This window comes from Takifugu flavidus, unplaced genomic scaffold (assembly GCF_003711565.1).
Source record: "Takifugu flavidus isolate HTHZ2018 unplaced genomic scaffold, ASM371156v2 ctg344, whole genome shotgun sequence".
Taxonomy (NCBI): domain Eukaryota; kingdom Metazoa; phylum Chordata; class Actinopteri; order Tetraodontiformes; family Tetraodontidae; genus Takifugu; species Takifugu flavidus.
In genome coordinates this window covers 803-26,744 of record NW_026621971.1, presented here as the reverse complement: position 1 = coordinate 26,744, position 25,942 = coordinate 803, and the positions used below count along the sequence as shown (strand labels likewise).

Genomic DNA, 25,942 nt, shown 5'->3' with positions numbered 1-25,942 from the left:
TTCCTGTTCAGACACATTTACTTTATTGATCAAAGCTGGCAAATTACAGTTATTATTGCTGGAGAGAAGCTTTTATTCTGCGAGAGGAAAAGTCCCAGTGGAAAAGGAAGCAGTGAGAGGACGAGACAGGATGGTGGACTGGAACCAGTCAGTCAGCCTGTTTCTGGTTGTTGGTGAGGAAGAGGAGCAGAGAGATTCCACAGCAGCTCAGCAGACTCTTCATCATCAGGGCCGTGTAGACAAAAGAGAGCAGCTTCATCCTCAGCACAGACGGGGGGATAGATGGAGGGATGGACGGGGGGACAGACGGAGGGATGGACGAGGGGACAGACGTAGGGATGGACGGGGGGACAGACGGGGGGATGGACGGGGGGACTGGTGCAACCTCTGGAAGACAAACACAGTGAAGAAGAAAGATCAGCCACCTGAAGGTGTCTCAAGATGGCTGAGGGACAGGACATCAGCACCTTGCTGGGACTGGGCCTTCACCGTCCCCCCCTCGTGCTGCACGGAGCAGCGGTATTTATAGGTGTGGACGGCGTCCCGGTCCAGCAGTCTGATGGAGGTGATGCGGCCCGGCTCTCTGAGCTGCAGCTCTTCTTCATGGGCAGGAGGTGACTCCTCCACAGCACTGTCGGCCCGTTGTCTCCTCCAGGAGAACCTCACCAGAGGAGGAACCATGTCTGAGGCCACACACAGCAGGGCGGTCCTCCCCTCCAGAGGATCTCTGGATGCTGCTGGGTACACGCTCAACACAGGCTGGACCAGCGCCGCATCTGTGGTGAGACACCAGAGTTACTGCTCTCACTGGCCCTGAGGGGTCAACGCTGGAGGTCAGAGGTCAGCTCAACCACACATGCACATCGTGCGCTCACACAACTCATTCATAATCGATAATCTACCCATTTATTCACCAATAATCCTCAGATAATCCACCCATTTATTCACCAATAATCTATTGATAATCTACCCATTTATTCACCAATAATCCACAGATAATCTACCCATTTATTCACCAATAATCCATTGATAATCTACCCATTTATTCACCAATAATCCACAGATAATCTACCCATTTATTCACCAATAATCCACAGATAATCTACCCATTTATTCAGCAATAATCCACTGATAATCTACCCATTTATTCACCAAAAATCTATTGATAATCTACCCTTCTTTTCACCAATAATCCACAGATAATTCTACCCATTATGCACCAATAATCCATTGATAATCTACCCATTTATTCACCAATAATCTACCGATAATCTACCTATTTATTCACCAATTATCCACAGATAATCCACCCATTTATTCACCAATAATCCACAGATAATCTACCCATTTATTCAACAATAATACACAGATAATCTACCCATTTATACACCAATTATCCATTGATAATCTACCCATTTATTCACCAATAATCTTCCGATAATCTACCCTTTTTTTCACCAATAATCTACGATAATCTACCCATTAATTCACCAATAATCCACTGATAATCTACCCATTTATTCACAAATAATCTACCCATAATCTACCCATTAATTCACCAATAATCCTCAAAAATTCTACCCATTAATTCACCGATAATCTACTGATAATCTACCGATTTATTCACCAATAATCCACTGATAATCTACCCATTTATTCACCAAAAATCTATTGATAATCTACCCATTTATTCAACAATAATACACTGATAATCGACCCATTTATTCACCAATAATCCATTGATAATCTACCCATTTATTCACCAATAATCCACCGATAATTTACCCATTTATTCACCAATAATCTACCGATAATCTACGCATTTATTCACCAATAATCCACAGATAATCCACCCATTTATTCACCAATAATCCACAGATAATCTACCCATTTATTCAACAATAATACACAGATAATCTACCCATTTATTCACCAATAATCCATTGATAATCTACCCATTTATTCACCAATAATCTACCGATAATCGACCCATTTATTCACCAATAATCCACCGATAATCTACCCATTTATTCACCAATAATCCACAGATATTCTACCCATTTATTCACCAATAATCACAGATAATCTACCCATTTATTCACCAATAATCCACTGATATTCTACCCATTTATTCACCAATAATCCTAAAATAATCTACACATTTATTCTCCAATAATCCACTGATAATCGACCCATTTATTCACCAATAATCCACCGATAATCGACCCATTTATTCACATATAATTCTCCGATAATCTACCCATTAATTCACCAAAATCCACAGATAATCTACCCATTTATTCACCAATAATCCACAGATAATCTACCCATTTATTCACCAATAATCCACTGATAATCGACCCATTTATTCACCAATAATCCACCGATAATCTACCCATTTATTCACCAATAATCCACCGATATGCTAACCATTTATTCACCAATAATCCACAGATAATCTACCCATTTATTCACCAATAATCCACTGATAATCTACCCATTTATTCACCAATAATCCACTGATAAATCCAGCTAAATTCCCGTCTGTGCTCTTGTGTTTATGGTTTTATAGATAATCTTCTTGAGTGTCAATATTTCTTTTTTGTCTTTTGATTATTATTAAAAGGTTTGGAGCAAAGTTTGATTCTCACCTGAGACGACGAGTCTGGTTCCAGATCCAAAAATCCAGACACAGTGAAACAGAGAAGGACAAAATCTGCTGCTGAACATTTGAGTCGAGGTTCTGATCCTGAAGATTCCTGTTTCAGTACAGGTCTTTCTGGTTCCAGACATCAGATCTTTCTGGTTCCAAACATCAGGTCTTTGTTGTTCCAGACATCAGATCTTCCTGGTTCCAGACATCAGGTCTTTCTGGTTCCAAACATCAGGTCTTCCTGGTTCCAGACATCAGGTCTTTGTGGTTCCAGACATCAGGTCTTCCTGGTTCCAGACATCAGGTCTTTCTGGTTCCAGACATCAGGTCTTCCTGGTTCCAGACATCAGGTCTTTCTGGTTCCAGACATCAGGTCTTCCTGGTTCCAGACATCAGGTCTTTCTGGTTCCAAACATCAGATCTTCCTGGTTCCAGACATCAGATCTTTGTGGTTCCAGACATCAGATCTTCCTGGTTCCAGACATCAGGTCTTTGTGGTTCCAGGCATCAGGTCGTCCTGGTTCCAGACATCAGGTCTTCCTGGTTCCAGACATCAGGTCTTCCTGGTTCCAGACATCAGATCTTCCTGGTTCCAGACATCAGGTCTTTCTGGTTCCAGACATCAGGTCTTCCTGGTTCCAGACATCAGGTCTTCCTGATTCCAGACATCAGGTCTTCCTGGTTCCAGACATCAGATCTTCCTGGTTCCAGACATCAGGTTTCTGGTTCCAGACATCAGGTCTTCCTGGTTCCAGACATCAGATCTTCCTGGTTCCAGACATCAGGTCTTCCTGGTTCCAGACATCAGGTCTTCCTGGTTCCAGACATCAGGTTTCCATCAGAAAGGATATTGATCCACAGCAGCTGGTTTTTGTTCAGGTGCCTCACATCTTCTCTCACTGTGGATCCACTCTTCCAACAATAGCAGTAATATGAGGCAGCGTGAGAGGGTTTAACTGAGAAGATGATCAACTCACACTTGTTCTGCTGAATCCTAGCTGAGAAATCATCTTTCTCAGCATGAGAGTACCGCGTGATTTTACCGTTGCTCTTATCAATATCCAGGAGCCTTTCAAACGTGCCTGATTCCTTCTTCTGGTACCAGTACACATAACTACCACAATAATTGATTCCTCCACAGCTTATTGAGGCATTTTCACCAGCTCTGCGGGTCACTGAGATCTGGTCCTGGGTCAGCTGCGTTTCTATGACAACCAGCCCTGTAGAGACGGGGACAGGCAGCTGAAGTCAGCGTGTGTGTGGTGGTCGTGTCCTGGCTGGCTGGAAACACTCACCTGAGCAGAGGAAGCAGAGAGCCGCAGGTGTGAACGGCTGCATTGTTGCTTTGGTGGGCCGGAGGCAGGACTGATCCAGCTCCTCTCAGCCCCCATCAGCCCCTGCTGCTGATGCCCCGCCCACCTCACCACAAACAGGAAACAGGTCTCCATGACGACAGCAGTCTCAGCAGCTCTGAAATGTGCTTCTGCTCATTCATTTCTCTAAAACATCAAAGATAAATCATCACAATTAGAACCTATGAACAGATTTTCAAGGTTTCCCTTTTGCTCAGAGTTGATGTTTACATTTTATTGACGTGACTGTGAACGTCCAGAAGATAAATGTGGTGAGAAGATGCTGCAAGGAGCCGAAGGTTGCTGTGAAGGTTTCTGCGTCTCTTTCAGCGTTGCTCCCCCAGAACGTGTGGTTTCACTGTTGCTAGGACACCATCACAGGAAGCACACAGCCGCAGCACAGGAAGTGATTTTATCGGTCTCGTCCCCACAGTCACACTCTGGCCTGCTGCACCTGCTCATCGTCTGCAACAGGTTCTCAGGCTGCAGAACCTTCCAGAAGACACCTGTGGACCCATTTAACAGGCCAGGTCTTCTGGCTTCTGCCCGCTCAGCAGCATCCACTCAGCTTCTTCTCAGCACCTTCATGGAGGAACGATGGGAGAAGAAGCCTCTGACGGCTTCACGTGACCTTCATTGATCCTCTGCAGATATTGTGACCTTGAGATTTGTTCATGAGTTTGAGGAGGATGAAATAAAGTGAAGAAGTTTGTGACGTTTGGAATGTTTCACATTTTCAAGACTTTGCTGTTCTTCACTCTTCATCCTCCAGTTCTGATGGTTCCTGCTGACGTCAGTTCTGCTCAAAGTTCATGGAAGCTCTGCCCCCCCCCCCCCCCCAACTGTATGTGTGCGGTTGGATCATGAACGATAAAGAAGCCAAAATGTTCCCAGGACTCATTTATTGATGACATAAACAAGTGATTTGTGGCATCAAGGTCACGGATCTACACCATCAAGGTCAAAGGAAGTGACATCAGAAGTGTCCAACACACCAGGAATAAACACACAACATAAATTGCATCAAACAGCGTCGCTGTGACTTATGGTCTGGATCAATTAGCTCTACTATTAAATCAATAAGCAACATTATTTTGGCAGAAACACAGAACAGAGACTTGATCACCAAACACTCGCAGGTAGGAACTCGCCAACGGACGCGTCCTCACCGACTCCCTGGCAGACTCGAGAACATTTAAATAGGTCACATGACTACAGATTCTAGAATATTCCACAGCAATCAAACACGTCTGGAGCAACAGAGGATCCTTTTCTCTCTTTTCTTCCGCTGTTCCGGTCCAGATGTTTTTCCCAGTTAAAGTCACGTCTTCCAACAACAGGAGAATATTGGTTGTTTGTGGGGGGGCCAGACTATCACGTCATGCTTCGTAATTTCCAGGATCAAACGAGACGTTGGCACCAGTTTTGCTGTGCAGAGGAACCTGGTGGTGACCTGCCCACGGTTGCACCAGGTGCCTCCAGGCAGTTGCTGATGTTGCTCTGATGTTGCCTCAAACTTCTGCTCACGTCTTGTTTTTTACAGCGTCGCGAGTCTTCTTATTCCAAACGCTGCGTAAAGTTCTCTGGAAACAGTCCTTTCTGGGCGCTAGCACCGCGTGCTAACCACTCGCTTTCTTTGATACCCGTGAGCCAACCAGCGTCCTGCCACAAACAACAACAACAACAACAACAACAGCGCAACGTTAACGCAGGACAATCTGACCTCAGCTCATCCCTAAACACCTGCGGCTGTTTTCTGTAGTCGGAGCAACAGTGACATCAGGTGACGCCTTTGTTTTATGCACCTGCTCCATTTAGCACGTCTCCACCTGAGCGAAGCTCTCCTGTGGTTCTCCTGTGGTTCTCCTGTGGTTCTCCTGGGTCTCAGCAGAACTTTGTCAACTCGTGTTTGTGGGGTTTTTCTTTCGGACGTTTTTGAGTTTTAGTGACAATAAAAAGGTTCAAATGTTTTGACTGACGAATAAATGTAATCAAGGTTTCAGCCACACAGCTGAAATATTCAAATGTGTTTGTGGTCCTGGCAGGTGTGTCTGGTTCCATTCTCACCTGATCCTCCGCCGACTCGGTGGGCACCACCAGAACCACGTCACCTCTCTTCAGTTCAAGTTCGTCTGAGTTGGCTGCTTCAAAGTCGTGCATCGTCTCCACCTGAAGACACAGAGGTGTCACCTGTGGTCCTGCTGGGAACTTCCTGTCAGGGTCAGGGTCAGGATCAGGGTCGGGGTCAGGGTCGGGATCAGGGTCAGGATCAGGGTCGGGGTCAGGATCAGGGTCGGGTCGGGGTCAGGGTCGGGATCAGGATCAGGATCAGGATCAGGCTCAGGATCAGGGTCAGGGTCAGGGTCAGGATCAGGATCAGGATCAGGGTCAGGGTCAGGGTCAGGATCAGGGTCAGGGTCAGGGTCAGGGTCAGGATCAGGGTCAGGGTCAGGGTCAGGGTCAGGGTCAGAGTCAGGGTCAGGGTCAGGGTCAGGATCAGGATCAGGGTCAGGGTCAGGGTCAGAGTCAGGGTCAGGATCAGGGTCAAAATCAGGATCAGGGTCGGGGTCAGGATCAGGGTCGGGGTCGGGATCAGGATCAGGGTCAGGATCAGAGTCAGGATTAGGGTCGGGGTCAGGGTCAGGGTCAGAGTCAGGGGCAGGGTCAGGGTCAGGGTCAGGATCAGGATCAGGATCAGGATCAGGATCAGGGTCAGGATCAGGGTCAGGATCAGGGTCAGGATCAGGGTCAGTGTCAGGATCAGGGTCAGGGTCAGGGTCCGGGTCGGATTATTGGCCTTGAAGGAAGTCTCACCTTGTACAGGAAGTCATCCGGGAGCCCGGACACGCCTCCAGATGGACTCATGTGTTTCATGGTCTGGCTCACCGTGGTCACATCGTTGTCACTGGCGGCGGTGGGCGAGATGATGTCACCATCGCGGTCGTCGTCACCTTCATTACTGGAGGCGGGTTCGATGATCACTGACGGGATCGGCATGTTTTCCTGCAACGACAGGAAGACGTGATCCCAGATCAAAACAGAACCGGGTCAGAGGAGCTGAAACACTCGTCTCCAATGAGGGAGCTCTGATTTAGGGTTTGAACTTCATTCACATTAATGAGACAATCGTGTCAGCGGCCCCCAAAACTATTATTATTAGTGTTGTTGTTGTTGTTGTTCTTTATATTTACCAGCGGAGCTGCTTCATCCGCACATGTTTGGTCAGCACCAGGAATCTACAGACAACATTTTTATTTAAGACGTATTAAAATTGAAAACAAGCAAAATCAACACAAATGAAAAAGAAACCTCATCAAGCTCCGCCTCCTGGATGGATGAAGGTTCCTCAGGTACCTTCAAAGGAAAACATTCACGTTTATTAGAAACTGAGTGAAGTATTGATTGATACAAGATGATGAGGATGATGAAGATAATCCTGATGGTGATGAAGACAATCTTAATGATGATGAAGATCATCTTGATCATCATCATCATAAAGGTCTTCATGATAGTGAGTTTGCTGATGATGAAGATCATCTTTATGAGGATGGTGATGAAGATCATGATGATGATAATCTTAATGATGATGATGAAGATCATCTTGATGATGATGAAGATAATCTTGATGAGGATGATGAGTTTGATGATGAGTTTGATGATGAGTTTGATGATGAAGATCATCTTGATGATGAGTTTGCTGATGATGAAGATCATCTTGATGAGGATGGTGATGAAGATCATCTTGATGATGATGAAGACAATCTTAATGATGATGATGAAGATCATCTTGATGAGGATAATGAGTTTGATGATGAAGATCATCTTGATGAGGATAATGAGTTTGATGATGAAGATCATCTTGATGAGGATGATGAGTTTGCTGATGATGAAGATACTCCTGGCCATAGTGGTGATGATGAAGATGAACCTGCCGACTGACCAGATGTATCAAGGATGAAGATCATGCTGTTCACTTACGACTGGCTTCTCCTTCTCCAGACTGCCTGATCCCTCTGTGTCCTCCTCACCAGCAGGTGGCGCTTCAGTCTCCTCCATCACTTCATCAGAGGGAGCAACAGTGGGCTCCAGCTCTTCCTCAGTGGAAGGAGCTGTAGTCGGCTTCACCTCCTCTTCTTCACTCTTCTCTTCCTCTTCTTCAGCAGGTGCTGCGGGCTCCTCACCAGCAGGGGGAGCTGTAGCCTCCTGTTCCTCAGGAGCTTCTGTGTCTGGAGCTTCAGGAACCTCACTTGGTTCTGTTTTAACCTCGTTCTTGTAGAGAAAACTTGGTGTGAACCCAAAACTGGCTCCTGACATGTTCCTTTCAACTCCAACCAGAACTAGAACTGAGTTTCTTAATAGGAGATAATGTGATCCAGATGAATCACTAATAGAACTAGACTAAACCACAACTGCACTGTTGGACCTTGGTTACCATCTGAAGATGCTGTCAGATGCAAACGTCAGCAGATCACTAATGATCTCTATCAATACTGATCAGCCTGATAACAGCAGCAGGTTTCCAGCACTTTCTCTGCTTTCAATTTACACAATTTTCAAATCTGAAACCCATTTTTCTGAAACTGATGAACCTCGTTAAACTAAACCTGTCTATAAAGCCTGACCTGGTTAAACTTACCATTTGATCAAAATCAGCAAAAAAAGAGGGCGGAGCCGCATCCTGAGGAGCAGACAGGTGAAACACAAACGAGTCACAACGAGTCACATTATAACATTTACTTCCACTAAACCCTCAACATCAACATGCCAGACTAACCGTTACAGTACTTTAACTAACCCACACTGACTAACACTAACCACACTAACTAACACTAACCCACACTAATGAGCACTAACCCACACTAACATTAACCCACACTAACTAGCACTAACCCACACTAACCCACACTAACACTAACCCACACTAACTAACACTGACCCACACTATCAATAACCCACACTAACCCACACTAACTAACACTAACACTAACCCACACTAACTAACACTAACCCACACTATCAATAACCCACACTAACCCACACTAACTAACACTAACACTAACCCACACTAACTAACACTGACCCACACTATCAATAACCCACACTAACCCACACTAACTAACACTAACACTAATCCACACTAACTAACACTAACCCACACTAACTAACACTAACCCACACTAACTAACACTAACCCACACTGGTCATGATGATTCACAAAACACACTTTACTGGTCCGACACACATCTTTCATTCAAAACCTCTTTGGTTCTGACTGACATTCAACCTTTGTGGGCTGTTGTTGCTATATTTGTTGTTGTTGTTTACATATTTGTTGTTGTTTCTATATTTGTTGTTGTTGTTGTTGTCTCCCCGGTGGAGAAGACACATGACTCAATCCCATGATGGTATCCAATCGATTCCTCCCTCCGTTCTGAGGGATCCGTCTGGTGGAGGGGTTCATCAGCCAGTCAAGCAAAGGTTCAATCTCAGACCCGTTTAACAGATTAGAACAGGTTACCTGGGACAGGCCATTAAACGCACTGGTGACCTGGAGTAAAGCACAAAGACACAAACATTGTTAGCACGCTGCAACGGTGACACCTTAAAGATAACCAAATGTGGAACCGGAGGATGGGATGGACACACAGATAAAGCAAGCAAGAGGAGGTGTAGGAGGAGCTCAGGCTGGGGTCCAGGTTTGAGGACTCTGTGGAAGGGTAGAAGACACCATAAAGGATTCTCCATTCATTTCTACACGAGGCTGGTTTCTACCACAGGGCGGAGTTGAGAAAGACCAATACCTCTTCCTTCTCTGTATCTAGCTCTTGATACAACTTTCCAAGTCTTCGGTTTGCAGCTTCATCTTCTGACATGTCTGAATTTTCTGGTTCTTTGTGAATTCTGTTTACAGCTTTAACTCCCTCAGCTGAGACGGATGCAGAGTCCCGCCAGGGCTCGGAGGTCCAGACGCCATCTTCAGTACCTGAACATGTTTCTGGGAAACTGTTGACACACTGGTCTGACTCAAACGCACCTCCACTGTCTGTTTGAGCAAAAGGGTCTGACTCAAACGCACCTCCACTGTCTGTTTGAGCAAAAGGGTCTGAATCAAACGCACCTCCACTTTTTGTTTGAGCAAAAGGGTCTGAATCAAACGCACCTCCTCCCTGTGCTTCAGTCGTGGGATCTGAATCAAACGCACCTCCCTTGTTATCTGAGGGGTTTTCGTTAAACACACTTCCTGTTTGTGGCTCACAGGTGAAAGTGAGCGTGCCTTGCTCACCTGCCTGATCTCTGGAAACTGATTGTGTACCAGTGTTCCGTGCCAACTCTTCATCAGCTGAACACTTTTCTTCGTCACTCTTCCATAACTCCTGCTCTGCAGCCTCATGTCCAGCTTCCCACCCGTCTGACACTTTAAGTGGAACTTGATTTGTACAGGAACGTTCATCATCTGGGCTCACCCAGCCTCCTCCCTGACCTCCATCAGCCCACTCTTCAGCAGTCTCGTACTCAGACCCTGACCCATCTGGAGACCTGAAACACTTCCCCTCCTTGTCCACGGCACGGCCGGATTTTAATGTCTTTAGGAGGCGCTGATGGTGGACCAAGGAAGAGCTGATTCAGTTGGTAACATAGATTCCAGAGAGACTTTGATCTGAAACATCAAAGCCCCACAGCGCCCAGTGCTTTTCTCTAGTTTGCTAAAGTGGCCTAAAGATGAAGAGCAGTTGTTCTGGTTTATCTGGTCACTGACTTCATAATCCTGACCTGAATCTTGGGGCCTCCATCACAACTCACGTTGCTGAAGATCCTGTGGAGATGCTTCCAAACGGGTTTTAAATATCAACTATTGTTAGAAGGGAAATGCTGATTTGAGCCGATCCTGTTGATCCCCTTCCAGAAGGGATTTTACTGACTAATTTGTGCCCCGTGAAGGTGCTGAGAAGAAGCTGAGTGGATGCTGCTGAGCGGGCAGAAGCCAGAAGACCTGGCCTGTTAAATGGGTCCACAGGTGTCTTCTGGAAGGTTCTGCAGCCTGAGAACCTGTTGCAGACGATGAGCAGGTGCAGCAGGCCAGAGTGTGACTGTGGGGACGAGACCGATAAAATCACTTCCTGTGCTGCGGCTGTGTGCTTCCTGTGACGGTGTCCTAGCAACAGTGAAACCACACGTTCTGGGGGAGCAACGCTGAAAGAGACGCAGAAACCTTCACAGCAACCTTCGGCTCCTTGCAGCATCTTCTCACCACATTTATCTTCTGGACACTTTTAGAATTATTCGGACTTAATTTGTATGTAATGATCAACGAACCATTTCTGGATTTCTCCGTAATAAACAGGAAATCTTCTGTGTCTTCCAATATCGTCCCTAAAGATCAACATGTGAGCAGCAACCGTCTCATTCTGCCGCTTCCTAATAACAAACATGTCAAACAGGAAGTGATCGAGACGCTGTCATCGGTCCAGAAATTCATCAACAAATATGAAAAAATGACATCAAACTACGAAGAGTTTGGTGACCTCACAACGAGGATTCAGCTTCCTGTTCAGACAGATTTACTTTATTGATCAAAGCTGGCAAATTACAGTTATTATTGCTGGAGAGAAGCTTTTATTCTGCGAGAGGAAAAGTCCCAGTGGAAAAGGAAGCAGTGAGAGGACGAGACAGGATGGTGGACTGGAACCAGTCAGTCAGCCTGTTTCTGGTTGTTGGTGAGGAAGAGGAGCAGAGAGATTCCACAGCAGCTCAGCAGACTCTTCATCATCAGGGCCGTGTAGACAAAAGAGAGCAGCTTCATCCTCAGCACAGACGGGGGGATGGACGGGGGGACAGACGGAGGGATGGACGGAGGGATGGACGGGGGGCAGACGGAGGGATGGACGAGGGGCAGACGTAGGGATGGACGGGGGGACAGACGGGGGGATGGACGGGGGGACTGGTGCAACCTCTGGAAGAGAAACACAGTGAAGAAGAAAGATCAGCCCACCTGAAGGTGTCTCAAGATGGCTGAGGGACAGGACATCAGCACCTTGCTGGGACTGGGCCTTCACCGCCCCCCCCTCGTGCTGCACGGAGCAGCGGTATTTATAGGTGTGGACGGCGTCCCGGTCCAGCAGTCTGATGGAGGTGATGCGGCCCGGCTCTCTGAGCTGCAGCTCTTCTTCATGGGCAGGAGGTGACTCCTCCACAGCACTGTCGGCCCGTTGTCTCCTCCAGGAGAACCTCACCAGAGGAGGAACCATGTCTGAGGCCACACACAGCAGGGCGGTCCTCCCCTCCAGAGGATCTCTGGATGCTGCTGGGTACACGCTCAACACAGGCTGGACCAGCGCCGCATCTGTGGTGAGACACCAGAGTTACTGCTCTCACTGGCCCTGAGGGGTCAACGCTGGAGGTCAGAGGTCAGCTCAACCACACATGCACATCGTGCGCTCACACAACTCATTCATAATCGTGGTCATTGAGGACTGGTGCCATCAGAACCTCCTCCAGGGAGCCGGAGTTCCCGTTCCCCACCTGCACCAGTGAACGTCCAGGGAGGCGACGTGGAGGGTGACCACACACCAGCGCCGTTCACCTGACCGAGGTGTCGCACAGCTCAGAAGACCACCGGAGTTCAGGGGACCCTCAAGAGGGTCTTCGTATGGGTCTGTGGAGCCCCCACCCACTTATTGATCCATCGATATTCCACCCATTTATTCACCAGTAATCCATTGATAATCTACCCATTTATTCACCAATAATCCACCGATAATCTACCCATTTATTCACCAATAATCCACCGATAATCTACCCATTTATTCACCAATAATCCACCGATAATCTACCCATTTATTCACCAATAATCCACCCATAATCTACCCATTTATTCACCAATAATCTACCATAATCTACCCTTTTTTTCACCAATAATCTACCGATATCTACCCATTAATTCACCAATAATCCACCGATAATCTACCCATTTATTCACCAATAATCTACCGATAATCTACCCATTAATTCACCAATAATCCATTGATAATCTACCCTTTTTTCACCAATAATCGACCGATAATCTACCCATTTATTCACCAATAATCATCAAATAATCTACACATTAATTCACCGATAATCTACCGATGATCTTCCCATTAATTCACCAATAATCCTAAAATAATCTACACATTTATTCTCCAATAATCCACAGATAATCGACCCATTATTCACCAATAATCCACCGATAATCAACCCATTTATTCACCAATAATCCACTGATAATCGACCCATTTATTCACCAATAATCCACAGATAATCGACCCATTTATTCACCAATAATCCACTGATAATCTACCCATTTATTCACCAATAATCCACCGATAATCTACCCATTTATTCACCAATAATCCACCCATAATCTACCCATTTATTCACCAATAATCTACCGATAATCTACCCTTTTTTTCACCAATAATCTACCGATATTCTACCCATTAATTCACCAATAATCCACCGATAATCTACCCATTTATTCACCAATAATCTACCGATAATCTACCCATTAATTCACCAATAATCCATTGATAATCTACCCTTTTTTCACCAATAATCGACCGATAATCTACCCATTTATTCACCAATAATCATCAAATAATCTACACATTAATTCACCGATAATCTCGATGATCTTCCCATTAATTCACCAATAATCCTAAAATAATCTACACATTTATTCTCCAATAATCCACAGATAATCGACCCATTTATTCACCAATAATCCACCGATAATCAACCCATTTATTCACCAATAATCCACTGATAATCGACCCATTTATTCACCAATAATCCACAGATAATCGACCCATTTATTCACCAATAATCCACTGATAATCGACCCATTTATTCACCAATAATCCACTGATAATCGACCCATTTATTCACCAATAATCCACTGATAAATCCAGCTAAATTCCCGTCTGTGCTCTCGTGTTATGGTTTTATAGATAATCTCTTGAGTGTCAATATTTCTTTTTTGTCTTTTGATTGTTATTAAAAGGTTTGGAGCAAAGTTTGATTCTCACCTGAGACGACGAGTCTGGTTCCAGATCCCAAAATCATGACACAGTGAAACAGAGAAGGACAAAATCTGCTGCTGAACATTTGAGTCGAGGTTCTGATCCTGAAGATTCCTGTTTCAGTACAGGTGACTCACCAGTTGAGGAGACTATCAGAACAAGAGTCCTGGTTCCAGACATCAGATCTTCCTGGTTCCAGACATCAGATCTTCCTGGTTCCAGACATCAGGTCTTTCTGATTCCAGACATCAGATCTTCCTGGTTCCAGACATCAGGTCTTTCTGATTCCAGACATCAGATCTTCCTGGTTCCAGACATCAGGTCTTTCTGGTTCCAGACATCAGGTCTTCCTGGTTCCAGACATCAGGTCTTTGTGGTTCCAGACATCAGATCTTCCTAGTTCCAGACATCAGATCTTTGTGGTTCCAGACATCAGATCTTTCTGGTTCCAGACATCAGGTCTTCCTGGTTCCAGACATCGGGTCTTTCTTGTTCCAGACATCAGGTCTTCCTGGTTCCAGACATCAGGTCTTCCTGGTTCCAGACATCAGGTCTTCCTGGTTCCAGACATCAGATCTTCCTGGTTCAAGACATCAGGTCTTCCTGGTTCCAGACATCAAGTCTTTCTGGTTCCAGACATCAGGTCTTCCTGGTTCCAGACATCGGGTCTTTCTGGTTCCAGACATCAGTCTTCCTGGTTCCAGACATCAGGTCTTCCTGGTTCCAGACATCAGGTCTTCCTGGTTCCAGACATCAGGTCTTCCTGGTTCAAGACATCAGGTCTTCCTGGTTCCAGACATCGGGTCTTTCTGGTTCCAGACATCAGGTTCCTGGTTCCAGACATCAGGTCTTCCTGGTTCCAGACATCGGGTCTTTCTGGTTCCAGACATCAGGTCTTCTGGTCCAGACATCACGTCTTCCTGGTTCCAGACATCGGGTCTTTCTGGTTCCAGACATCAGGTCTTCCTGGTTCCAGACATCAGGTCTTCCTGGTTCCAGACATCAGGTCTTCCTGGTTCCAGACATCAGATCTTCCTGGTTCAAGACATCAGGTCTTCCTGGTTCCAGACATCAAGTCTTTCTGGTTCCAGACATCAGGTCTTTCTGGTTCCAGACATCAGGTCTTCCTGGTTCCAGACATCAGGTCTTCCTGGTTCCAGACATCAGATCTTCCTGGTTCCAGACATCAGGTCTTTCTGGTTCCAGACATCAGATTTCCATCAGAAAGGATATTGATCCACAGCAGCTGGTTTTTGTTCAGGTGCCTCACATCTTCTCTCACTGTGGTTCCACTCTTCCAACAGGAGCAGTAATATGAGGCAGCGTGAGAGGGTTTAACTGAGAAGATGAGCAACTCACAGTTGTTCTGCTGAATCCTAGCTGAGAAATCATCTTTCTCAGCATGAGAGTACCGCGTGATTTGACTGCTGCTCTTAACAATATTCAGGAGCCTTTCAAACGTGCCTGATTCCTTCTTCTGGTACCAGTACACATTACTACCACACTCATTGATTCCTCCACAGCTTATTGAGGCAATTTTACCAGCTCTGCTGGTCACTGAGATCTGGTCCTGGGTCAGCTGCGTTTCTATGACAACCAGCCCTGTAGAGACGGGGACAGGCAGCTGAAGTCAGCGTGTGTGTGGTGGTCGTGTCCTGGCTGGCTGGAAACACTCACCTGAGCAGAGGAAGCAGAGAGCCGCAGGTGTGAACGGCTGCATTGTTGCTTTGGTGGGCCGGAGGCAGGACTGATCCAGCTCCTCTCAGCCCCCATCAGCCCCTGCTGCTGATGCCCCGCCCACCTCACCACAAACAGGAAACAGGTCTCCATGACGACAGCAGTCTCAGCAGCTCTGAAATGTGGTTCTGCTCATTCATTTCTCTAAAACATCAAAGATAAATCATCACAATTAGAACCTATGAACAGATTTTCAAGGTTTCCCTTTTGCTCAGAGTTGATGTTTACATTTTATTGACGTGACTGTAAACGTCCAGAAGATAAATGTGGTGAGAAGATGCTGAAAGGAGCCGAAGGTTGCTGTGAAGGTTTCTGCGTTCTTTTCAGCGTCGCTCCCCCAGAACGTGTGGTTTCACTGTTGCTAGGACACCATCACAGGAAGCACACAGCCGCAGCACAGGAAGTGATTTTATCGGTCTCGTCCCCACAGTCACACTCTGGCCTGCTGCACCTGCTCATCGTCTGCAACAGGTTCTCAGGCTGCAGAACCTTCCAGAAGACACCTGTGGACCCATTTAACAGGCCAGGTCTTCTGGCTTCTGCCCGCTCAGCAGCATCCACTCAGCTTCTTCTCAGCACCTTCATGGAGGAACGATGGGAGAAGAAGCCTCTGACGGCTTCACGTGACCTTCATTGATCCTCTGCAGATATTGTGACCTTGAGATTTGTTCATGAGTTTGAGGAGGATGAAATAAAGTGAAGAAGTTTGTGACGTTTGGAATGTTTCACATTTTCAAGACTTTGCTGTTCTTCACTCTTCATCCTCCAGTTCTGATGCTTCCTGCTGACGTCAGTTCTGCTCAAAGTTCATGGAAGCTCTGCCCCCCCCCCCCCCCCCCCCCCCCCCCCCAACTGTATGTGTGCGGTTGGATCATGAACGATAAAGAAGCCAAAATGTTCCCAGGACTCATTTATTGATGACATAAACAAGTGATTTGTGGCATCAAGGTCACGGATCTACACCATCAAGGTCAAAGGAAGTGACATCAGAAGTGTCCAACACACCAGGAATAAACACACAACATAAATTGCATCAAACAGCGTCGCTGTGACTTATGGTCTGGATCAATTAGCTCTACTATTAAATCAATAAGCAACATTATTTTGGCAGAAACACAGAACAGAGACTTGATCACCAAACACTCGCAGGTAGGAACTCGCCAACGGACGCGTCCTCACCGACTCCCTGGCAGACTGGAGAACATTTAAATAGGTCACATGACTACAGATTCTAGAATATTCCACAGCAATCAAACACGTCTGGAGCAACAGAGGATCCTTTTCTCTCTTTTCTTCCGCTGTTCCGGTCCAGATGTTTTTCCCAGTTAAAGTCACGTCTTCCAACAACAGGAGAATATTGGTTGTTTGTGGGGGGGCCAGACTATCACGTCATGCTTCGTAATTTCCAGGATCAAACTAGACGTTGGCACCAGTTTTGCTGTGCAGAGGAACCTGGTGGTGACCTGCACACGGTTGCACCAGGTGCCTCCAGGCAGTTGCTGATGTTGCTCTGATGTTGCCTCAAACTTCTGCTCACGTCTTGTTTTTTACAGCGTCGCGAGTCTTCTTATTCCAAACGCTGCGTAAAGTTCTCTGGAAACAGTCCTTTCTGGGCGCTAGCACCGCGTGCTAACCACTCGCTTTCTTTGATACCCGTGAGCCAACCAGCGTCCTGCCCAACAACAACAACAACAACAACAACAACAGCGCAACGTTAACGCAGGACAATCTGACCTCAGCTCATCCCTAAACACCTGCGGCTGTTTTCTGTAGTCGGAGCAACAGTGACATCAGGTGACGCCTTTGTTTTATGCACCTGCTCCATTTAGCACGTCTCCACCTGAGCGAAGCTCTCCTGTGGTTCTCCTGTGGTTCTCCTGTGGTTCTCCTGTGGTTCTCCTGGGTCTCAGCAGAACTTTGTCAACTCGTGTTTGTGGGGTTTTTCTTTCGGACGTTTTTGAGTTTTAGTAACAATAAAAAGGTTCAAATGTTTTGACTGACAAATAAATGTAATCAAGGTTTCAGCCACACAGCTGAAATATTAAAATGTGTTTGTGGTCCTGGCAGGTGTGTCTGGTTCCATTCTCACCTGATCCTCCGCCGACTCGGTGGGCACCACCAGAACCACGTCACCTGTCTTCAGTTCAAGTTCGTCTGAGTTGGCTGCTTCAAAGTCGTGCATCGTCTCCACCTGAAGACACAGAGGTGTCACCTGTGGTCCTGCTGGGAACTTCCTGCCAGGGTCGGGGTCAGGAAAAGGGTCAGGGTCAGGGTCGGGATCAGGATCACGGTCAGGGTCGGGATCAGGATCACGGTCGGGGTCAGGATCGGGGTCAGGGTCGGGGTCAGGATCAGGGTCGGGATCAAGGTCAGGGTCGGGATCAAGGTCAGGGTGTCACAGCCCCTTTTCCCCAGTTCCCTCCTGTCCCAGTACTTTTCCACTGCCCTGCTCACACCACACCCTCTGATCACACACCTGCCCTCACTCATCAATCAGCTCACCTACCAGTGTATATATTCTCCAGCCTCACACTCACTCAGTGCCAGATTGTTCTTCTGCTTTCATGCGTGACTTTCCAGCGTTGTTTCCCTGCCGGATTACCCGTTACCGACCCTGCCTGTCTTCGTTCTGCCTGCCTTGCCTGTTCCCCGGACAACCTACCTGCTTTCTGCCCCTGACTACGACTTCTGCCTCAGCATCTCTGGTTCCTGTCTGCTCACCTGGTTTAGACTTCTCCGCCCGGCTCGGACTTCGCTGCTGCTCGTCCCACTCCCCGAGCCTGCAACCCATAGACTTTGTGCGGGCCCAGAGCCTGAAGAACGGACTATTTCCTGTGTTTCCTGGTCTGCCTGAGTTCCTGTTTGCCCGTGTGTTAATAAAAATCATTACTACGGTCCAGCTTTCCAGAGTGCTGCGTTTGGGTCCTAACTGCACCCGTCACAGTACAATCTGGCCAAAACATGGACCCAGCACACTCATCTCCACCTCAGTCTCGTTTGGACCAAGTGGAGGGACGGCTCCAACAATTCGAGGCCAGCTAGCCTCCAATGCTGCGGAGGCTCGGCAGACAGCATCGGCCCTGGAGCAGGCATTAAGGTCAGTAGCCACCCAGGTCCAACAGCTGGTGGTCTCAGTGTCACAACCGGCCGCTCCGGTTCCTGCTCCCCCACCAGGGACTGCTCCAGAGCCCCGGGTGGGAACCCCAGAGCGTTATTCTGGGGACCCAGAGGGCTGCAACCCGTTCATCACGAACTGTTCAATCCTGTTCACTCTGTAGCCCTACACCTTCGCCTCGGAGGCGGCGAAGGTCGCCTTTACCATCAATCACCTGACTGGCAGGGCACGCCTGTGGGGAACGGCAGAGTGGGAGAGGGGCACACCGGCCTGCTCCTCTTTCCAGGCCTTCTCTGCGGAGCTTCGGAAGGTTTTTGGGCCTGTTTCTCTGGGTCCGGATGCCACCGGGGGACTCATGAGCGTGAAGCAGGGAAGTCGGTCCATTGCTGACTACGCTATCGACTTCCGTACCCGGGCCCGGCTCAGTGACTGGAACCCAGCAGCCCAGTGCGACGCCTTCCTCAATGGGCTAGCACCATATATAAAGGATGCGTTGGTTCCTTTTGATCTTCCGCCCTCCCTTGATGGACTCATCAACCTGACTTCAAGGCTGGACAGGCGCGTCCAGGCAAGGAGAAGAAAGCTACGCCAGGGAGAGGCGGAGCACCGGTCGTCTGCCCGCCTGCGAGGATCTCCAGCCGCCTCCAACCTTCTCACAGGGCCCGCATCTGGGGGGGCCGAACCCATGCAGGTGGGACGCACCTGCCTGACTCCGGCGGAGCGAGAGCGACGACGACAGGGGAACCTCTGTCTCTACTGCGGACAGGCTGGGCACTTTGTCTCTCGTTGCCCAGTAAAAGGGGAGGGCTCAGCAGTAGACAGGGGCGGACTGCTGAGCCGGACTCAAGACTCGGCCCCCTGCCCACGGCCATTGTTTCACGTCCAGCTTCTGTTGGCGGGGGGCTCTCACACCCTCGCCACCTTCATAGACTCCGGGGCTGATGTCAGCCTGATCGATGAGGAGCTCGCCGTCCAGCTGGGTATCGACCAGGTTCTGTTACCACATTCAGTTCCTGCCAGCGCCCTGGATGGCCATCTCCTAGGGACTGTCACTCACCAGACCACGCCCATCCACATGCTTCTGTCGGGCAACCACCACGAGACCATACAATTCCACGTCCTGAAGTCACCTCACCTCCCACTCATCCTTGGTTACCCCTGGCTCCGTCGTCACAACCCCCACATTGACTGGGCGACGGGTTCCATTCTGGGGTGGAGTTCCTCCTGTCACCAGGTCTGCCTTAATCAAGCTGCCGCGCCTCTATTATCAGTCAAATCCATTCCGGCCCCCGACCTGTCTGCGGTACCCTCCGAGTACCATGACTTCCGGGAGGTGTTCAGCAAGGCTAAGGCTACCTCTCTGCCCCCTCATCGACCCTACGACTGCGCCATAAACCTTCAGTCCGGCACCACGCCTCCCAAGGGTCGTCTCTACTCACTGTCTGCGCCAGAAAGAGAGGCCATGGAGGTCTACATTAATGATGCTCTGGCTGCCGGGATTATCCGTCCCTCCTCATCGCCTGCTGGGGCAGGGTTCTTCTTTGTGGAGAAGAAGGACGGGTCCCTGAGGCCCTGCATCGACTAGAGGGGCCTCAATGAGATCACGGTCAAGAATCGATACCCTCTCCCACTCATCGCTTCAGCCTTTGAGCTGCTTCAGGGGGCCGTGGTCTTCACCAAGTTGGATCTCCGCAACGCCTACCACCTAGTCCGGATCCGGGAGGGGGACGAGTGGAAGACTGCCTTCAACACACCCACTGGACACTATGAGTACCTGGTCATGCCTTTCGGCCTTACTAATGCCCCGGCCGTATTCCAGGCACTCATTAATGACGTTTTGAGAGACATGCTCAACAAGACTATGTTTGTCTACCTGGACGACATCCTGATCTTCTCCCGTTCCAAGGAGGAACACGTGCATCATGTCCAGGCCGTCCTCCAACGCCTGCTGGAGAACTCGCTGTTTGTCAAGGCCGAGAAGTGTGAGTTCCATGCTACCTCCGTCTCTTTCCTGGGATACATTATCGGTCAAGGCAGTGTGGAGATGGACCCCTCCAAGGTCTCTGCCGTCACCTCCTGGCCCGTCCCAGAGTCCCGGAGACAGCTGCAACAGTTCCTGGGATTCGCCAACTTCTACCGAAGGTTCATCCGGGGATACAGCACCGTGGCTGCTCCGCTCACTTCTCTCACCTCCTCCAAGGTACCCTTCCGTTGGTCCCAGGCTGCCGAGGAGGCATTCCAGAACCTCAAGGCCCGGTTCACCTCAGCTCCCATTCTCCTGGTTCCTGACCCTGAAAGGCACTTCATAGTAGAGGTCGATGCTTCTGATGTGGGGGTCGGCGCCGTTCTCTCTCAACGCTCTGCTGATGACCAGAAAATGCACCCCTGTGCCTTCTTCTCCCGATCGTCTGTCTCCGGCAGAACAGAATTATGACATTGGGAACCGAGAACTGTTGGCGGTGAAACTGGCGTTGGAGGAATGGCGTCACTGGTTAGAGGGGACTAAATTGCCCTTCCTGGTTTGGACGGACCACAAGAACCTGGAGTACATCCGGTCGGCTAAGAGACTGAACTCCCGTCAGGCCAGGTGGTCCCTGTTCTTTACCAGGTTCAACTTTTCCCTCTCCTATCGGCCGGGCTCCCGCAACGTCAAGCCTGACGCGCTATCTCGCCAGTTCCTGGGAACAGAAGACACTGCCCTCAACCCAGACACCATTCTTCCTGCTCCCTGCCTTGTGGCTTCTCTCACCTGGGAGGTGGAGGAGCGTGTAAAGGCTGCCCTGGAGAACCAACCTGGTCCCAGCTCCTGCTCGCCTGACCGCCTGTTTGTCCCGGACAGTCTGAGGTCTGACGTCCTACAATGGGCCCACGGCTCCCGGCTCACTTGCCACCCAGGGATTCAGTGCACTAAAGAGGTCCTGCAGCGGCGGTTCTGGTGGCCCACTTTAGAGGAGGACACCAGAGAGTTTGTCAACGCCTGCCCGATCTGCAGTCTGCACAAGTCCTCCCGCCAGGCCCCTGCCGGTTACCTGCAACCTCTGCCTGTGCCACATCGACCCTGGTCCCATATTTCGCTGGACTTTGTTACCGGTCTGCCACTGTCGAGTGGATTCACCACTATCCTGACTGTGGTAGACCGGTTCAGCAAGATGGCCACTTCGTGCCCCTACCCAAGCTTCCGTCGGCCAAGGAGACTGCTGAACTTGTGCTACAGCACATATTTCGGCTCCACGGCCTTCCGTCGGACGTAGTCTCTGATCGGGGTCCCCAGTTCACGTCCGTATTCTGGCGGGAGTTCTGCAGCCTCATCGGGGCCACCGTAAGCCTGTCCTCTGGGTTCCATCCTCAATCCAACGGCCAATCGGAGAGGGTGAATCAGGAGATGGAGACGGCGCTTCGCTGCATGGCGTCCAGACACCCCTCCACTTGGTCCAAGCAGCTACTGTGGGTGGAATATGCCCACAACACCCTAACCAGCTCCACCACTGGACTTTCTCCCTTCCAGTGCGCCTATGGCTTCCAGCCGCCGCTGTTCCCAGCCCTGGAGAGGGAAGCTTCCTGTCCATCCGTCGAGGCTTCATCCGCCGTTGCCGCCAGACCTGGACCCAGGCCAGGGCTGCTCTCCTACGAGCAGCTGACCGTTACTCGACGGCAGCCAACCGCCGTCGCTCCCGGGCTCCCACTTACCTGGTGGGGCAGAAGGTATGGCTCTCGACCCGAGACCTTCCCTTGAGGGTAGAGTCCAAGAAGCTGGCTCCTAAGTTCATCGGGCCGTTTATTATCGAGAAGGTCATCAACCCTGCGGCTGTCAGGCTCAAGCTGCCCTGTGCCATGCGGATCCACCCAACCTTCCATGTCTCCAGGATCAAGCCGGTTCAAGAGAGTCCGTTGATGCCGGCTTCTCAGCCGCCACCACCTCCATGGATTATTGATGGGGGTCCTGCCTTCACAGTTCGCCGCCTGCTGCGCTCCCGCCACCGTGGAAGGGGTCTACAGTATCTCGTCGACTGGGAGGGATACGGCCCAGAGGAGAGGTCATGGGTCCCGGCCCGTCACATCCTGGATGCGCAGCTCATCCGCGAGTTCCATCACTGTCACCCTGACCAGCCCTCCAAGATCCCCAATGCTGGTGGCGGTGCCAATTTAGAGACTCTGTCCTCCCTGTCATCCGAGGCTTCCAGAGACGAGGAGGAAGCTGAGACGGAGGCCTCGGAAGAATTTTAGCCCTCCTCCAGGCCCCTTCCACCCACCCAGCTCAGCTTGGTCTTTGTTTTTGGGACGTCAGGGGCCGTCCCTTGAGAGGGGGGTTCTGTCACAGCCCCTTTTCTCCCGTTCCCTCCTGTCCCAGTACTTTTCCACTGCCCTGCTCACACCACACCCTCTGATCACACACCTCCCCTCACTCATCAATCAGCTCACCTACCAGTGTATATATTCTCCAGCCTCACACTCACTCAGTGCCAGATTGTTCCTCTGCGTTCATGCAAGACTTGCCGGATTGCCCGTTGCCGACCCTGCCTGTCTTCGTTCTGCCTGCCTTGCCTGTTCCCCGGACAACCTACCTGCTTTCTGCCCCTGACTACGACTTCTGCCTCAGCGTCTCTGGTTCCTGTCTGCTCACCTGGTTTAGACTTCTCCGCCCGGCCCCGACTTCGCTGCTGCTCGCCCCACTCCCCGAGCCTGCAACTCCTGGACTTTGTGCGGGCCCAGAGCCGGAGGAACGGACTATTTTCTGTGTTTCCCAGTCTGCCTGAGTTCCCGTTTGCCCGTGGGTTAATAAAAGTATTTACTACGGTCCAGCTTTTCAGAGTGCTGCATTTGGGTCCTAACTGCACCCGTCACACAGGGTCAGGGTCAGGATCACGGTCAGAGTCAGGGTCGGGATCAGGGTCAGGATCACGGTCAGATTCAGGGTCAGGGTCAGGGTCAGGGTCAGGGTCAGGGTCAGGATCAGGATCAGGATCAGGATCGTGATCAGGATCAGGGTCAGGGTCAGGGTCAGGGTCAGGGTCAGGAACAGGATCAGGATCAGGATCAGGATCAGGGTCAGGGTCCGGGTCGGATTATTGGCCTTGAAGGAAGTCTCACCTTGTACAGGAAGTCATCCGGGAGCCCGGACACGCCTCCAGATGGACTCATGTGTTTCATGGTCTGGCTCACCGTGGTCACATCGTTGTCACTGGCGGCGGTGGGCGAGATGATGTCACCATCGCGGTCGTCGTCACCTTCATTACTGGAGGCGGGTTCGATGATCACTGACGGGATCGGCATGTTTTCCTGCAACGACAGGAAGACGTGATCCCAGATCAAAACAGAACCGGGTCAGAGGAGCTGAAACACTCGTCTCCAATGAGGGAGCTCTGATTTAGGGTTTGAACTTCATTCACATTAATGAGACAATCGTGTCAGCGGCCCCCAAAACTATTATTATTGTTTGTTGTTGTTGTTCTTCTTTATATTTACCAGCGGAGCTGCTTCATCCGCACATGTTTGGTCAGCACCAGGAATCTACAGACAACATTTTTATTTAAGACGTATTAAAATAAAAAACAAGCAAAATCAACACAAATGAAAAAGATGCCTCATCAAGCTCCGCCTCCTGGATGGATGAAGGTTCCTCAGGTACCTTCAAAGGAAAACATTCACGTTTATTAGAAACTGAGTGAAGTATTGATTGATACAAGATGATGAGGATGAGGATGATGAAGATAATCCTGATGGTGATGAAGACAATCTTAATGATGATGAAGATCATCTTGATCATCATCATCATAAAGGTCTTCATGATGGTGAGTTTGCTGATGATGAAGATCATCTTGATGAGGATGGTGATGAAGATCATGATGATGATAATCTTAATGATGATGATGAAGATAATCTGGATGAGGATAACAAATTTGATGATGAAGATCATCTTGATGAGGATGATGATTTTGATGATGAAGATCATCTTGATGAGGATGAAGACAATCTTAATGATGATGATGATGATGATGAAGATCATCTTGATGAGGATAATGAGTTTGCTGATGAAGATCATCTTGATGATGAGTTTGCTGATGATGAAGATACTCCCGGCCATGGTGGTGATGATGAAGATGAACCTCCCGACTGACCAGATGTATCAAGGATGAAGATCATGCTGTTCACTTACGACTGGCTTCTCCTTCTCCAGACTGCCTGATCCCTCTGTGTCCTCCTCACCAGCAGGTGGCGCTTCAGTCTCCTCCATCACTTCATCAGAGGGAGCAACAGTGGGCTCCAGCTCTTCCTCAGTGGAAGGAGCTGTAGTCGGCTTCACCTCCTCTTCTTCACTCTTCTCTTCCTCTTCTTCAGCAGGTGCTGCGGGCTCCTCACCAGCAGGGGGAGCTGTAGCCTCCTGTTCCTCAGGAGCTTCTGTGTCTGGAGCTTCAGGAACCTCACTTGGTTCTGTTTTAACCTCGTTCTTGTAGAGAAAACTTGGTGTGAACCCAAAACTGGCTCCTGACATGTTCCTTTCAACTCGAACCAGAACTAGAACTGAGTTTCTTAATAGGAGATAATGTGATCTAGATGAATCACTAATAGAACTAGACTAAACCACAACTGCACTGTTGGACCTTGGTTACCATCTGAAGATGCTGTCAGATGCAAACGTCAGCAGATCACTAATGATCTCTATCAATACTGATCAGCCTGATAACAGCAGCAGGTTTCCAGCACTTTCTCTGCTTTCAATTTACACAATTTTCAAATCTGAAACCCATTTTTCTGAAACTGATGAACCTCGTTAAACTAAACCTGTCTATAAAGCCTGACCTGGTTAAACTTACCATTTTATCAAAATCAGCAAAAAAAGAGGGCGGAGCCGCATCCTGAGGAGCAGACAGGTGAAACACAAACGAGTCACAACGAGTCACATTATAACATTTACTTCCACTAAACCCTCAACATCAACATGCCAGACTAACCGTTACAGTACTTTAACTAACCCACACTGACCAACACTAACCCACACTGACCAACATTAACCCACACTAACCCTAAT

The 25,942-nt window shown here is 49.0% G+C and overlaps 3 protein-coding genes and 1 long non-coding RNA gene across 21 annotated transcripts; 1 reads left to right on the top strand and 3 right to left on the bottom strand.

Annotated features, from left to right (window-relative positions):
- LOC130520319 (uncharacterized) lies at positions 1 to 4,152 on the bottom strand. 5 transcript variants are annotated; one of them, XM_057024033.1, is made up of 5 exons: positions 3,949 to 4,152; positions 3,772 to 3,873; positions 468 to 776; positions 333 to 387; positions 1 to 260 (listed from the first exon to the last, which is right to left on the bottom strand). In XM_057024033.1, exons 1-5 carry the CDS (start codon positions 3,989 to 3,991, stop codon positions 149 to 151), a joined length of 621 nt encoding a protein of 206 aa, XP_056880013.1. In that variant the 5' UTR covers positions 3,992 to 4,152; the 3' UTR covers positions 1 to 148. The 5 variants fall into 5 exon arrangements, with proteins under 5 accessions (XP_056880013.1, XP_056880009.1, XP_056880012.1 ...); XM_057024029.1 differs by having other exon boundaries at positions 1 to 387; positions 3,949 to 4,148; XM_057024032.1 differs by having other exon boundaries at positions 1 to 387; positions 3,814 to 3,873; positions 3,949 to 4,145.
- On the top strand, positions 2,289 to 5,023 carry LOC130520323 (uncharacterized). 3 transcript variants are annotated; one of them, XR_008948776.1, is made up of 4 exons: positions 2,289 to 2,782; positions 2,928 to 3,141; positions 3,188 to 3,279; positions 3,485 to 5,023. It is a non-coding gene; the product is annotated as an uncharacterized LOC130520323 (long non-coding RNA). The 3 variants fall into 3 exon arrangements; XR_008948775.1 differs by having other exon boundaries at positions 3,188 to 3,371; positions 3,416 to 5,023; XR_008948777.1 differs by lacking the exon at positions 2,928 to 3,141 and having other exon boundaries at positions 3,181 to 3,371; positions 3,416 to 5,023.
- LOC130520317 (amphiphysin-like) lies at positions 4,891 to 25,942 on the bottom strand. 5 transcript variants are annotated; one of them, XM_057024026.1, is made up of 13 exons: positions 25,728 to 25,924; positions 25,070 to 25,360; positions 24,497 to 24,541; positions 24,379 to 24,423; positions 24,004 to 24,192; positions 9,524 to 9,553; positions 8,642 to 8,683; positions 7,984 to 8,274; positions 7,315 to 7,359; positions 7,197 to 7,241; positions 6,820 to 7,008; positions 6,073 to 6,174; positions 4,891 to 5,667 (listed from the first exon to the last, which is right to left on the bottom strand). In XM_057024026.1, exons 1-13 carry the CDS (start codon positions 25,728 to 25,730, stop codon positions 5,563 to 5,565), a joined length of 1,422 nt encoding a protein of 473 aa, XP_056880006.1. In that variant the 5' UTR covers positions 25,731 to 25,924; the 3' UTR covers positions 4,891 to 5,562. The 5 variants fall into 5 exon arrangements, 4 of the variants coding, with proteins under 4 accessions (XP_056880006.1, XP_056880005.1, XP_056880008.1 ...); XR_008948773.1 differs by adding an exon at positions 5,811 to 5,927 and having other exon boundaries at positions 5,530 to 5,667; positions 25,070 to 25,926; XM_057024025.1 differs by having other exon boundaries at positions 25,070 to 25,942.
- Positions 8,725 to 16,178, bottom strand: LOC130520320 (uncharacterized). Of its 8 annotated transcripts, none has more exons than XR_008948774.1 (6): positions 16,029 to 16,178; positions 15,741 to 15,944; positions 15,606 to 15,665; positions 11,996 to 12,346; positions 8,880 to 11,093; positions 8,725 to 8,824 (listed from the first exon to the last, which is right to left on the bottom strand). XR_008948774.1 is itself a non-coding variant. In XM_057024041.1 (6 exons), the coding sequence occupies exons 2-6, from the start codon at positions 15,781 to 15,783 to the stop codon at positions 11,809 to 11,811; spliced, it is 513 nt and encodes a 170-aa protein (XP_056880021.1). In that variant the 5' UTR covers positions 15,784 to 15,944; positions 16,029 to 16,169; the 3' UTR covers positions 11,520 to 11,808. The 8 variants fall into 8 exon arrangements, 7 of the variants coding, with proteins under 7 accessions (XP_056880021.1, XP_056880015.1, XP_056880018.1 ...); XM_057024041.1 differs by lacking the exons at positions 8,725 to 8,824; positions 8,880 to 11,093 and adding exons at positions 11,520 to 11,896; positions 11,944 to 11,956 and having other exon boundaries at positions 12,038 to 12,346; positions 16,029 to 16,169; XM_057024035.1 differs by lacking the exons at positions 8,725 to 8,824; positions 8,880 to 11,093; positions 16,029 to 16,178 and adding exons at positions 11,520 to 11,873; positions 11,944 to 11,956 and having other exon boundaries at positions 12,038 to 12,346.

Excerpts from the sequence above, each read along its gene's own strand:
- LOC130520319 (XM_057024029.1), bottom strand. The coding sequence starts at position 3,991 with ATGCAGCCGTTCACACCTGCGGCTCTCTGCTTCCTCTGCTCAG. Across the intron at positions 3,874-3,948 it reads TCTCTGCTTCCTCTGCTCAG|GGCTGGTTGTCATAGAAACG; the intron begins GTGAGTGTTTCC and ends CCGTCTCTACAG. Across the intron at positions 777-3,771 it reads TGGAGGAATCAATTATTGTG|ATGCGGCGCTGGTCCAGCCT; the intron begins GTAGTTATGTGT and ends GTCTCACCACAG.
- LOC130520320 (XM_057024035.1), bottom strand. The coding sequence starts at position 15,783 with ATGCAGCCGTTCACACCTGCGGCTCTCTGCTTCCTCTGCTCAG. Across the intron at positions 15,666-15,740 it reads TCTCTGCTTCCTCTGCTCAG|GGCTGGTTGTCATAGAAACG; the intron begins GTGAGTGTTTCC and ends CCGTCTCTACAG. Across the intron at positions 12,347-15,605 it reads CTCAGTGACCAGCAGAGCTG|ATGCGGCGCTGGTCCAGCCT; the intron begins GTAAAATTGCCT and ends GTCTCACCACAG.
- LOC130520317 (XM_057024025.1), bottom strand. The coding sequence starts at position 25,405 with ATGTCAGGAGCCAGTTTTGGGTTCACACCAAGTTTTCTCTACAAGAAC. Across the intron at positions 8,684-9,523 it reads CGTTTAATGGCCTGTCCCAG|GATGCGGCTCCGCCCTCTTT; the intron begins GTAACCTGTTCT and ends TCTGCTCCTCAG. Across the intron at positions 8,275-8,641 it reads TTGCTGATTTTGATCAAATG|AACGAGGTTAAAACAGAACC; the intron begins GTAAGTTTAACC and ends TTTCTCTACAAG.